Raw genomic sequence first — 13,702 nt, 5'->3', positions numbered from 1 at the left:
GCATGCAAGGCCCATCGGATTTCGATAACAAACACTGTAAATTATAACAGCGTTGCCTACCTGTCAACGATAGGGTCGAAAGCCGTGACATGGTATATTCAGAGCCACAAGAGGGAATGGGAATAAACTCGAACCAGTCGAAAAGTCATTACTGTATCATGTAAACACCCCCTCCCCCTTAAAACAATAAAAGCTAGATAATACTTTGACAGTAAGCAGTAACACTTTATTTATTTTTAACACCAAGAGTTACACCGTCTGCATTTTTTTTTAAACAATGCGTGCACAAAAAATAAAATTAAAAAGCTTGTTTGCAAGCTAAGTAATCAATCTGTGCAAACAACTTGTATCATACACTTATTTAGTGCAATAAATAACTTAATTTGCAATGATTGCACTGCTGCAAATGCCAACTCCATATTATCAACCTCGGCACTTTGTTCCATTATATAACATGATTATTTTACTCTGCTCCTTTTTAACAATAAATGACAACAGTATATAGATAACGCGAAATAGCACTCTAATTTATAACTTCGGAATTTTCAATAAACATATGGATTCTAAACGGTTTTGGAACTTTTGCGGCATTTCACAGTGGTATTTACAATAATAATTTAACTTAAACTCTTACAAAAGCACTAATATCCTTTAAATATTTCTCACAAGTACGCTAAAATTAAATTGGGCGGGACTGTACCTTGTGGTTGTATTTGAGCAATAAAATATAAAATAAGAAATAAAACTAAACCCTTTGTTTTGTGGACAAGATCAAGCGAAAAAGGACACAAAAAGAGACCAAGAGAATGTGACTACTTGACTGGATTTACATCGAATTTTGATGAGAATAGATAAAACCCCTTTGATTAAAGGTTCACGCTATTTTCATAGTTTAACTATGACATGAATCATGCTATAACCAACCAGGGATAGCAAATTGTTACGACCTGCTTCATATTGATTTTTCTTTTAGAAAAAAGGTAAAAGATATGATAACAATGATTGATATAATGTTGATGTGTATAGAGAATTTAAATATATACAACACGAGCCGATTGTACGTGCATAAATAGAATTGGGGGCTCATAGTCAGGTGAATGAATAAAATATTAACGATTATTCTTTATTTTTCATCGAAAGTTTAGGGTTAACCTTTTTTCTCAAACTTTAAACAAATGCTATTACCGTATTTATTCGATTTAGCGCCCTGGGCCCTCTTGAGAGTGGGCGCTTATGCAATTTTTACAATTTTCAGCAAGAAGTAAGTTTATCTCGCAACAAAACAACAAATAATAACACAATGTGAAGATGCAACTTAGCAAAATTTTTACTGTTCGTTGAAAGATACTGTAAAATCCTAAGAAAACTCGGACTTCTTGAGGCGGCACGGGTAAGGGGGAGGGGGAATGCGGGGTGGGGTTGTGGTTGCTTATTAATCGAGGTTGGACGCTTTATCGAATAAATGCGGTACCTCAAATATCAGCCACTAAATAAACAGAAAAGCAAGTCCTTCCAATGTGTTTGGCAGGCCTTACAATTCATCGAAAAGCAGCTGGTATTCACTGTATCTACCTCTAACGTAGATATGGTGCATGAATCTTAGCAAGGCAATGGCATGCATAAATCCAGACTATAATCGAAAGGTGCTAAGGGGCACCTCTCTTAAGCGGAATTCACTTTTGATTTTAAAATTTTCTTCAAGAAAAATTTGCTTATTAAACCTTCCTTACAACATTTCTCGCTAAGTAATGTTTCCTGCGAATTGTTTCACATTTTTCAGCGCCGTGGCAAGACAAATTGCACAAAACATCGTTTAGTATAACACTGCTTTGGCAAACGGCATAAATAAACGGATCAATTCATAACTTTGATCGCGAAAATCCCGCACTCATCAGCCCCGCGGACGAGATGGGCGTGGTAATCATATGTGACTTAACAGTGTCAACGAGGTATGACGGATTCTAATGCGAATGAAATTACGTATTTTGGATTGTGATTTTAAGAGATATTTTTGTGGATGTACGTTTAAGATGAACATAATTTGAGATCTTCGACATGGGGCAATTACCTGGATTTTAAAAAAAGTTTGTTTTGGAAGGGGAGGGGGGAATATTTTTATGCGGGTATTTTGGGGGATTAAATAAAAGTTATATTCGCACCTCGCGGTAAATTGTCCTTAAGTTACTATCGGCCCCAACCCCTCCCTCCAAAAACACCAGCTGCACCCAACTCTCGGGGCTAAGGACAGGTTTCTGTTGTATCTGCTTAGAAAAAAGGTTTGGCTTAAGATGTATTTTATCCAATCAGACACTTGATTACACCTCCCGGCCAATTATTCTTAATTTATGATTAACATTACAATTTCTCAAGTAACTGGCTCATCATCGTCCTCCCTCGGCCTTCTCCTTCTCTTTTTCTTGCCCGATTTCTTTCGGGTCTTCTCCGGCGAGTCGCCGAACATTTCGTCCACCAACTCTTCACTGTTTTCTTCGGTAAGAGGTTGATAAGATCCCCCATTTTGACTAACGCTCGGAACATCTCGTTCATCATCGGCGACTCTCGGTAAACTTCGTGAGGACTGCTCCTCGTCCGTTAGTGAGCGATAGCCACGCAAAGATTCGTTAAGGTTAAATCCTTTTTTACTACCTTTAAAGTTTATGGGTGGAAGGTCGTTGTTTTCTTGCTCGTTTTTCTTAGCTTTTTTCTTCTTTTTGCTTTGTTTTCTGCAATGAATAATAGGAAGATGTTGACGAAATTCCTCTTTTTACTATTTCTCTGCTTTTGCAGTAAAAGTGGTGGACATAAAATAAAAAAAGCAAGAATGCAAGGAAAGTAGGAGAAAAGGACGTCGAACACTGGGCATTAACAACAAACAAGAGATACACCAGGAACGACCGACAATAGATGAAGCGATAAATTAATTTTACGATGATTTATGTTTAAAACTCGCTACAAAAGTTGCTGCTACAACATTCTATGGGCGATCCAAACATAATGCAGCAAAAAGACTTCACAGGAACTAACCCAAAATAAAATTTTAAGGATAGTGGCCCCTTTTGTTGGTTCGTACACATTCTGCACATAACGAGAAACCCGGGTATTTAGAACTTTCTATTCAGGCCATGTATAGATTTACAAGATTTGCATTACTAAAAAACTTGGGATAGAAGACCATGAGAGAAAGCGTAATGGTACATTACTGAAATTCAGGCTAGAGCACACCTTGTTTGCCTGGAAAAGGAGACACAATTGTTAAACCCTCTAAAGAACCAAAAACATGAATCTGGCTCCCAGAAAAGCATTTCCTTTTTTATTGTGCAGTTTACAGTGCAACGACCTTCAACCGTTGCACCTAAAGATCTTCGACCAATCACAACATGAGTTGGGAACAAAAGAATCTGAGTTCTTTCGTGATCTGACCAATCATGTTGGAGAAGCACAACATTAGTTGTGGAACAGTAAAAAAACCTCTTCTTCTGATTCCTCAATTAGTTGGACGCGGTTCTGGTCGACCTCGTTACACTGTAATAATGTTATGATTGTAATATAGAATTTTACTACTGAAATTTTCTGGTATACAGTAAACACCCGCATGTAAGAACCTACAATTTTCTAAGTTTGGCAAAGTAGGTTCTTGTATTTGGGGGAAGTTATTGGTAATGTAGGCTAAGTAGGTTCGTAATAAGGTTCTTAATTTCTAAGGAGGAGCCATAGTTTTTGATTGTACGAGAAGAAAAAAAATGGGTTTGGTCCTTCATTATGCAGCATTTATTCATAACTGTATTGCTTCAAGCCTCATGCAAGGTCCAAAGAAGACAATTACAGTCTATGTGAATCTGTCTTTTTTTTATTTGTAAATACAGTTTGGGATGTTCTCTTCAAAATGTTCATAAAAATTTTCTATAACCCACATATAAGAACCTGCTGAAATTTGCTTGGCTAAACAGGTTCTTATATTTTGGGGTATTAAAATGGCAAATTTCTGCCAGCAGGTTCTTAAACCGCTAGGTTCTTACACACGTGTGTTTACTGTAGTTCAAGGGCCAGCAAAGGGTGTAAAACATACTGAAAGATAACCTTTTCGGACCAACAAAGGGAGAGAAGGGTAATGTTACTTTAAGTAAAAGAAAGAAAATAAAATGATAGTGGATCACAACGAATGGTGGTATGTATGTTGACAAGACAAAGGAAATACTAACAGCAAAGGAATAAATGAGAATACGCAGTGAATTAAAAACATTCTTTGTATTAGAAAAGTTACTGATAAGCTTTAGGTGCATAATTATATTATTACATAAGGAGCAGGATTAGCGCGTCTGTTATACCGTAAGTGTCTTTTTGGTCAAAAACGTTTTGTTAGTAAAATGATGGTTATGATTCAAATAAAAGTACGCGTGACAACGTTGCGTGATTCGTTGCGTGATTCATTGCGTAGGTCACACACTAGTAAGTGCTCAATCGTGCAAGTGCAAATTATATTTCTTACTTCAAACACATGTTAAAAAAAGTTTTCGCGACAACGTTACGTGACTTATGTACATTGGTAACGTCACACACTAACAACGAACGAAACAAAATAAAAAAAAAAAGTCAAAATCATTGCGTGACAACGTTGCATGATTTGTGCACAATGTGGAGGTCACACACTAACTGACCTGTACATGTCACGTCCGTGCGTTATGCTGTCTTCTTATTGGTTGTGATTCGGCTCAGGAACCTCACTGAAAGCAGTGAGATTACATTTGATTTAAACACGGAACTCAATCAATCAAGTAACTATGGCAACAGTTGTCAGTCGTTTCTTTTCGGTCATCAATCTGTTATTTATCATCACTATTATTCATTTACAATGTATTCTCGCTTCTGTTGGAGAGAAGACTCTGAATAAAAATATCCCGAACACGAATCCAAAGGCAAGAACTATGGCTACAGGTATCAAGCCGGATTGTGTTTCCTGAGACAAACACGTTTCGTAAATTGTTTAAAATAACCATTTAATTCAGTTTTTGATATCAAGGATTTTGAAGAGCGTGACTTGATCTTGATCTAATTCTTGATATTATACCAAGCTTCATTCAATAATTGCTTATTGTCCTCGCGTTTACATGTATTTAACGTCTGTAGTTCAGATTACTGGCTGTGAGCATCAACAGTCAGGTAAAACAGCATTTTAATTTATAGTTTGCAGCGAAGAAAATCACTTTAAGCAAAGTAAACAATAAGTAAGTAGTTAAAAAGGCTTCTAGTGAGAGCTGAGGTGAGGTGTGGAATGACCAACCGCAAAAAAAAAAAGAAAGAAAGAAAGAGAAGAGAAGAGAAGAGCCGAGCCGAGCCGAGCCGAGCCGAGCCGAGCCGAGCCGAGCCGAGCCGAGCAGAGCAGAGCAGAGCAGAGCAGAGCAGAGCAGAGCAGAGCAGAGCAGAGCAGAGCAGAGCAGAGCAGAGAAGAGAAGAGAAGAGAAAGAGAAGAGAAGAGAAGAGAAGAGAAGAGAAGAGAAGAGAAGAAGAAAGAGAAAGAGAAGAGAAGAGAAGAAGAAGAGAAGAGAAGAGAAGAGAAGAGAAGAGAAGAGAAGAAGAAGAGAAGAGAAGAGAAGAAGAAGAGAAGAGAAGAGAAGAGAAGAGAAAGAGAAGAGAAGAAGAAGAAGAAGAGAAGAGAAGAGAAGAGAAGAGAAGAGAAGAGAAGGACAAAAAGAATCTAAAAGAACTTTTAAATTCGCTGACTACAAATACCTTATTGGAGGCGGCGTTGTATCATGAGCAAAACTTGCCCTTCGGATCCGGTCTTCTAATGTACTCGGTCTTCTGCATAACAAAAAAAATAGCACAAGGCATCTAAACCCTTCTACTTCAAAAATGAAATAGAAAAAATTGCTTTATTTTCTTGTGCAAGTATTTGTACAATTCTGATTCTACATAAAATAATCATTCAAACGAATTGAAGTAACTCTTTCAAAAAAATGTCACATTCCGTCGAAATTTCCCCACTTTTAGAGTTGAAACTTCCCTTTGCTTTCGCGTCGCTGCGTTCATTTGTTTACTCCGTATTGAACAAGGAGAGAAGAATTTGAAAACATCAGGTAATTGCGTTTCTCTTAAGTACAACATTCTCTTTGTCTCCAATAAAGGACCCTAGTATGCCTTCACCATTTTCGATGGCATAAAAATTATGAAAATTGTATGATGAAGCGAAATATTGCATTGCTGTAAGTCACTGGAAGTCTGTTTAATTACCTTGAAAAGTTTCACAGTGATCTCTTTCGTTTAGACAAGCTCCGGGTAAAATATAATACAGAAATTATTGTATGTAAACAAAAACAAAGGTGTGACTGACTAGGGTCCTTTAAGTTTAGTGAGGACGCACGCAATTTCGTTTTTAACTTACAACGTGAGAACAAACTGTCACTTTCACTATATACAGTACTTCTTTCTATTCTTTGGAATTTTACCTCGGATCGTGAAAAGTCTGTCTGCTGTCCTTGGTATGGCCTGGACCGTATATCCTAGAAAGAAGTTCGTCGATTTCGTTGGATGACCTAGAAAGGAAGAAATGGGTGTTTGAACGTATCTATTGTTTTAAACTCAATAGCACTTCAAACAAAGGTAATGATTGTAACAATTGTCTGGACAACAATTTTCTCGATTTACTCGTTTATTAGCTAGATTCTTACTTTCATGTAGTTTGAAATCCATACCGAACACTAATTGAGAATAAAGTCTTGTCCGGATTGAGTTAGCCTTGTTTTAGGGGTGGGTGGGAGAGGACGAGTTTGGAAAACGTGGAAAATTTCTACAGAAGGACACACACTGATAAACATCACTTATTAGTTATATAACGTTCATAAACATGTGTCTAGTATTATTGCATGGCTCGCGCCATACGTTAATTTATTTCGCGCTATAACACACCAGGAGGCCTGTTCACGGGCTATATTGTTGCTGGCTTTTGAACCCAGTTAATAATAATAAACTACATGTCATTTTACACAAAAGATTTTAACCCTTGGTGCCTCACAGAAGGTCGCACAGTACAATAAGTGTGTGTTGTTACAAACTTACTTTGTAGGGAAAAGGAACTTAAGAACGGACTCTAGTTCCTCTTCTTGTAGTTTGCCTTGCTGGACTAAAATCGAAATCAACTTTATGTTCTGAAACAAAACAAAAAACACAGTTAGATAACTCATATTTCTAAAGTCGCTTGACAAACTGCTTCAAAACGTAACAAGTTGACAATTATTAAGAAAATAAAAAACCCTGTTGCATCTTTACTGCAATGAAAAGGTTGATACAACGTTTTTTTCCATTTCTTGCTTCTCTATATAAAAAACTGACACAACGTACAGTCCTCCGATTTGTTTTGACTCCCGGAGCCCCAGCAGTTTAACGCTTCACTTCCAAGAGCCACAAAGCTCAAAATCGGTAATTTTATTCTCCAAAATTTTGACACACAAACAGCCCCACACATAAAAGTACTGTTAAGTAGCTTTTATCTGAGTCGACACAATAGATGTTTACTGAAAAGCCTAAACACCGTGTATTGCATAGGTAATAAAAAGTACCACTGTGGTATCGAGACTAACGGTAGCCAACTAGCCAAAGGCTACTAAAATTTAGGTTTTGGCTACCAGGTTTAGCATTCCTACTAGCCATTTGGCTAGTAAAAAACTCAGAAAAGTCAACTTTTCTTGATAGAAATCAATATACCTGACTAGTGAAAAATTACTTTTGGCCAATAAACCAGTGAGTTAAAAAGTTAGTCTCAAGCCCTGACGTCCACAACAAAGTACTGCTCAGTAGCTTTCATTTGAACGGTCACACACTAAGGTTGTACCCACAGACTCGAAAGTTAAAACCATCTTGTACAGCATTATATATAAACCGCACAATAGCTTTTATTTGAATGGTCACTCACTAGGAGTTCAGCCACACAACCTTGTACAGCACAATGAACATTATGACAGAGAACTACTATCAATAACTGTCATTTGATAGTCACTGACTGGGGTTCAGAACACAAACTTCGTTGATATTCAAATAAAGCAATTTTGCAGAGAGTTTTATAGGTTTGAAAGCTATTAAGAAATACTTCCTTGTGGTACTGTTAATGTGCTTTTCAAGATGCATGCTTCTAGCTCGCGCATTAAAAAAGAAATTCGAAGATTTGCATCTATTTGCCACCCTGTCTATAACAAACTCAAAGCAAACATTGACTAGACTAGCATTACAGGACTACATTTGAGTTACCTGTTCCTCTACTGCCTGCATTCTCTTGATGTCTGACGCCATCTTCAGCTCGTTAATTGATTGGTCGATCTCCTTCTGCATCCGGGTTCTAAGATCATTGAGGTCTTTCTGGTGTCTTGCCTTTAGAGCTGCCTTCCTCAGCTTCATGGCCATGTTATTCACATTAAGGCTGTTCATGTATTGAGATAACTCATCCTTGCATGGAAAAAAAAAAGACAACATATGATATAATAAAATTAACGATAACATCGCGTTGGCCTGGCTTCAATTTTATAGCCAACGGTCATTGAAGGAATAACCTAATTCTGCCTTTTAATTCGCGGTATGAACACCAAATCTCCCTTAGAATTATCTCGCACTCTATTAAATCTATAGAAGCAGGGATGGTGCACTGGTGAGAACCCTCGCCTCCCGCCAATGTGGGCCGGGTTTAACCCCCGGACCCCGTGTCATATGTCGGTATTGTTTGTTGTGGTTTGTCGTCTTTTCTAAGAGGGTTTCCCCCCCTGGTTCTCCGGTTTTCATCCCTCCAATGTAACCAACATTTGTAAGTTTTAATTATCGGGAATCCGAGGATCACAGGTTTGTCAGTCGTAAGACTAATATGTGCTAACCTCACTAAACAAAGAAGATTACTTTTTATTAATCTTTTATTTATTTTATGGGAAGGTGTGCTTAGAAACAAAATTATAATCAACAGTAACTGTGTTCAAATTACCTCTAATTATAATTTATATTTTACAATGATAAAACTTTGTTACCTTTTGCTGCAGTACAAGAGTTTCCTCACGTTGTTTCATCCGTTGTTGAAGGCGCTCTCTTAACGCCTAAGTTAAAACAGTTCACAAGTTAGTGAACGAAACACGATGGCAACCCATTAAAAAAAGATGTTGAAAAACTTCACGCGGCACAAATGATCTATCGCAATAATTCTAAACATGTTGCATACATAGTCCAGTCCCTGAACTCTCTCTTCCGCGCGTCCTTTATAGGGATTGAACCCAGGCGCGCGAAGAGAGAGTCCAGGATAACTTGCATGCGCATGCGCCAGTTTTCCCCCCAAAATTGGGGGAAAAACCATATTTGGCAGCCCTTTTGAAAACGCGCGCGCACAGATGACGAGTTCAACTACGCGACCGTGTACTAAAGCAGAATCACCGGAATAACTTTTAAAAGCCTAGCTTTGCAGTCAGTGTCTGCTAAATGCTAACGAGCAAAACAAAAATCGCTATCTGTCAACTATTCCTAGTATTTTGTAGCTGTTTATTGAATTGGTTTTGGATGCAATTGAGCACAGCTTTTTTTCTTGCATTTTAACTACGCTCGGTCGCGTAGTTAAATTCGTCATTTGAGCGAGCCAGTTTTGACCTAGCGCGCGTCCCAAGCCCGGTCCCAAGCAAGTGACGCCACTCTCCTGGCTTCTGATTGGTTCGTTCTGAGCATGCGCATGCAAGTTATCCTGGACGCTCTCTTTGCACGCCTGGGTTCAACCCCTATAAAGGGCGCGCGGAAGAAAGAGTTCAGGGACTGGACTAGTTGCATACATTGCTGCTTTCACTGTCGTGCTGATCTCAACATCCTTACATTTGTTATGGTATTGTCGCTATAGTAACGGGAATGATAACCATAGTAATAAAAAGGGTAACTTACCTTCTCCTGTTTTTCTTTCTGTAATTTTAGATTATCTTCCAAGTTTTTCGTGTCCTGAACAAAAATAATAGTAATAAACATAACGGACTAAACAGTAAAGTGCAATTTAAGTCTGTTGCTGTTATATATTTAGTTGTTCACTTCCACAATTTATTAATATTTGTTAGTGTCCATTTGTATGCAGCAAAGACCTTATACTACAATAAGAAACTTAATTTAAAAAATGGGGAAATTTGCAATATGGAACCAACTTCTTCTTCTTCTGCTTACACACTGCGAGCATCAATTCATGCATTTCATCATTTATCCGCAGTTCACATATATGACTTTCAAATATTCCCTTTGTCATCTACTCCACATGCGGGACATAACGACCCACAATTGATCATGACCTGCTCCCAACGTATCAAGGCTTCGTAGCTCAGTTGGTAGAGCAACGCACTGGTATCGCGGAGGTCATAGGTTCGAATCCCGTTATAGCCTTGAATTCTTTTCAGGCTAAAAATGCAATTGCTTAAATTGCTTACACACTGCGAGGACCATTTCATACATTCCATCTGATCATTTATCCGCAGTTTGTATATATGTTTTCGTATATTCGCTTTGTCTTTTCCAAACTATCATAAGCAAAAATGTTAACATCACCCTTCAATACCAAAGAGTGACCAAACGATAACTTCTCCTGATACCAACAACGTATTTTCAAGCACATAGGTAATGAGAATAGACAAAAACATCAACAAAGACTTTGCCTTGATATACATCTAATTTTTCAGAACAAACATTAAAAAAAAGGATGGAGTTAAGTTGGGAGAATTAACATTTCAAGCCTGATGATGACGTCGTACCTTTTGGTATTTTTCCATGATTTTCTGTGTCTCGGGATCCTGGAATGTTCCTTTGGATTCTAATTCATCAACAAGCCCAGCTTGAAGCTGTCCTAACGCCTGCTGCTGCATAGCAATTTTCGAAATCTGTATAGAAAAAAGATGGAAAATTATTTTTATACTCGTTTCAATAACGTTTTGACCAAGCAACATAAGGCCCTGAGCAAACAAAGTCGCAAGCAGACGCCATTCTCTTACTTCTGTCTATATGGAATTTCGTTTGGCCAGGCAGGACTAAGCCACATTTGTGTTGATCAGCTGGTTTCATACTCCTTTCAGCTTTTGAAATTCCCTTACTCTCAATGACCTTTTCCATAACTTTTCAAAGTTTTCCATGAACTAAATTTGATCATTTTTTTGGAAATGTTCAAAAATCATCTTGATTTCTGGCAAGCCCAGAAACCAATTTATTTTGTACAGCCATCATTATTTTTCATGACTTTCCATGGCCCACCCTTTAATTCCATGGCTTTCCAGGCCTGAAAAATAAAACTCTAAAATTCCACGACTTTCCAGGTTACCCAAGACTCACGCGAACCCTCTAATGACTTGCAATAAATTACGTTTAAATTTCAACGCAGGTCGACGAGAGTTTTTTCAGCGTCTGGCCAATGTTCTCAGGCTTGCATTAAAATGTTTCCGGTTTTAATGTTTTTGGGAGATCAAGAATGAACAGGACAAAAACATGAACAAAGTTTCACTGAAACGATACAGAAACTGAAATCAAAATTCAATCTGATGAAAAGATCCTGGAATAAATACCTGTTTTGCTTTTTCGATCTGTAGCTTTGCTATTATTGCTCCAAGTTTCTCGTGGTGTTCCTCGAGTTTTTTGGATCTCTCTGCAAGCATTTCCTCGCGAACCTGTAACCAACAAAAAAACAGTTCATTGATAGAACATTATTTGGGCAATTTACAAGTAAGAAATTTAGTTAAACAAGACCAGTACCCCCGGGGGGGGGGGGGGGGGAGAGACTCCCACATGAAACGGACGGGGATGCTCGTCGGAAATTTTCAAAAGAACCCCTAAAAGAGACCAATCTGGGTGTGGCTCAAGCTTTCTTGACCCCTAAAAGATACCAAAAAACTGAGAATGGAGTTTATATTTTTATATTTCTTCGTGTGTAACCCTAAACGAGACCATTATGGCTAAAATTATTGGCGTTTTGGGCGTTTTGCCCCGAACACCCTAAGCGAGACCAAAAATCCGACATTTACACCCCTAAGCGAGACGACGAGCATCCCCGTCACTTTCATATGCGAGTCCCCCCCCCCCCCCCCCCCGGACCAGTACTCTGAGGCACGGCATTCGTGGAAAGCAGCTTTACCGCATTTATTCGATTAAGCGGCCTGGGCACTTATTAAATTTTTGGAACCTTAGCGTGGGCGCTTATTCGAGGCTGGGCGCTTATTAAATTTTCACCATTTCAGCATGTAGTAATTTTATTTTGTGACGAAACATTGAATAATAACAAAACGTGAAGATGTGCTAAAGCAAAATTTTAGCTGTTAATTAAAAGTTTTTGCAAAATATTAAGAAACCTCGCTCTCCGGAAAAGTCTTAGAAGTTCTTAGTCAACAACATCCAACCCAATTGTCACTAAGGTCAATACTCTTCTTGTACACTTCAGGTTGTTTTCGGAGGAGTGGGGTGGGGTGGGCGCTTATTCGAGGCTGGGCGCTTATTAACTTTTACTACTGATAGGGTGGGCGCTTATTCGAGGTTAGTCGTGCAGAAGTTATTTAATAGCTAGAGAGTCGTCCGTGTTGAAATAAAGATTATCGTAACGTATCGTATCGTACGAAGGCAGCTTGCAGATTAAGTCTCTCAGTCAAGCAATTATATTTCAAAGAATTAGCCATCTAAAAGATCAAACGACAAGCTAGATAGGAAAGATCACTCCATACCGCCTCCATTTCATCCTCAAGTTGAAGCTCGTCTTCCTTCATGGCCGCCATTTTTTCTTGCTCGTGTTTCTTTATCATCTCAATATCTTCACCTTCCACCAGAATCTTGTCGCTGTAATCGCGATCCTACCGAAAAAAAACTCGAAAGAAACTTCCTTTTTCATGGTTCTTTTTAAAGGTTTTATACAACACACAGAAGTTATTCGTAAACTGAAAAAAAATTACATTTTCTTTTAAACGAAAACAATTCGATCTCTATAAACCCTCCATTTTCGGCTTGTTTCCACATTATTTCTACATATCATTATACACAATGTTTATATTTAATCGCGATTAATATTAGTGGCGTTGATTGGCTGGAAGGACAACTTACTGCCTGCACTGCACACTAAATTTCCTATGATAGCCATTTCTAATTCTTTTGAAAGCAAATTCCAGTTCTTCTAGTGCCAAGCAACAGTCCATCCATCTAAATGGGTTTTCGAATGACTTTGCTTACGCTCGCCAGTAATCATATGCCGGGAAAAAAGACTTTAGTCTTGAATTCCCGACTTTGCGTTCAAAAAGCGAATCACAACATTGGAAGATTGTGTTATGTCCGTAAAAGAAGGCCTTTTACGCAGAAAGGAACACACAAAATGGCGGCATTTTCGAGGCAAATTGAGGAATATCCTCAAAATGTATGGGGGGGAGGGTATCGCATCACGTGATATGCTTCCACCAATCGCGTACGGATTATAAAATGCCACAAGCAAACTAAGAGAACAAGCTATGTGTATTAGTTAATACCTTAGTCTCGTTCATTTGCTTTTGTTCTAATTGATCCATTCTTCTTTTTCTTCGTTGAGCCAGTTTTTCCTCCAACATCTGACGCTGCCGTAGCTTGTTCAACGTGAGACTAGTTGTAACAAGAAAAACAGGTTTATGGCTTAATCACGTTAGACAAGTTTAGTGAGGGATTTTCAGATGGACAATTAATAATAAAAAATTAGCGAAAGTAGTTTTGAATGACGTTTCGT

The 13,702-nt window shown here is 38.2% G+C and overlaps 1 protein-coding gene across 2 annotated transcripts in view; it reads right to left on the bottom strand.

Moving 5' to 3' along the window:
• Window positions 1–204: 204 nt before the first annotated feature.
• LOC144642881 (uncharacterized) overlaps window positions 205–13,702 on the bottom strand; it is a 69,777-nt gene continuing 56,279 nt past the window's right edge. Inside the window, exons 29-39 of one of the 2 annotated variants that reach the window (XM_078501980.1) lie at window positions 13,473–13,581; window positions 12,684–12,809; window positions 11,538–11,639; window positions 10,737–10,862; window positions 9,889–9,942; window positions 9,000–9,065; window positions 8,239–8,433; window positions 7,054–7,142; window positions 6,444–6,530; window positions 5,728–5,799; window positions 205–2,723 (exon numbers count right to left, since the gene is read on the bottom strand). In XM_078501980.1, the coding sequence (XP_078358106.1) occupies window positions 2,366–2,723; window positions 5,728–5,799; window positions 6,444–6,530; window positions 7,054–7,142; window positions 8,239–8,433; window positions 9,000–9,065; window positions 9,889–9,942; window positions 10,737–10,862; window positions 11,538–11,639; window positions 12,684–12,809; window positions 13,473–13,581 (1,384 nt within the window). In that variant the 3' untranslated portion in view covers window positions 205–2,365. Of the gene's footprint in view, window positions 2,724–4,655; window positions 4,722–5,727; window positions 5,800–6,443; window positions 6,531–7,053; window positions 7,143–8,238; window positions 8,434–8,999; window positions 9,066–9,888; window positions 9,943–10,736; window positions 10,863–11,537; window positions 11,640–12,683; window positions 12,810–13,472; window positions 13,582–13,702 lie in introns of those variants that run through there. The other variant, XM_078501981.1, reaches the window with a different exon arrangement.

The sequence above is a fragment of the Oculina patagonica genome, chromosome 2 (assembly GCF_052425735.1).
Source record: "Oculina patagonica isolate OP01 chromosome 2, crgOcupat, whole genome shotgun sequence".
Lineage (NCBI taxonomy): Eukaryota > Metazoa > Cnidaria > Anthozoa > Scleractinia > Oculinidae > Oculina > Oculina patagonica.
The sequence above is the reverse complement of the archived record's forward strand: the minus strand, read 5'-3'. Positions and strand labels throughout refer to the sequence as shown.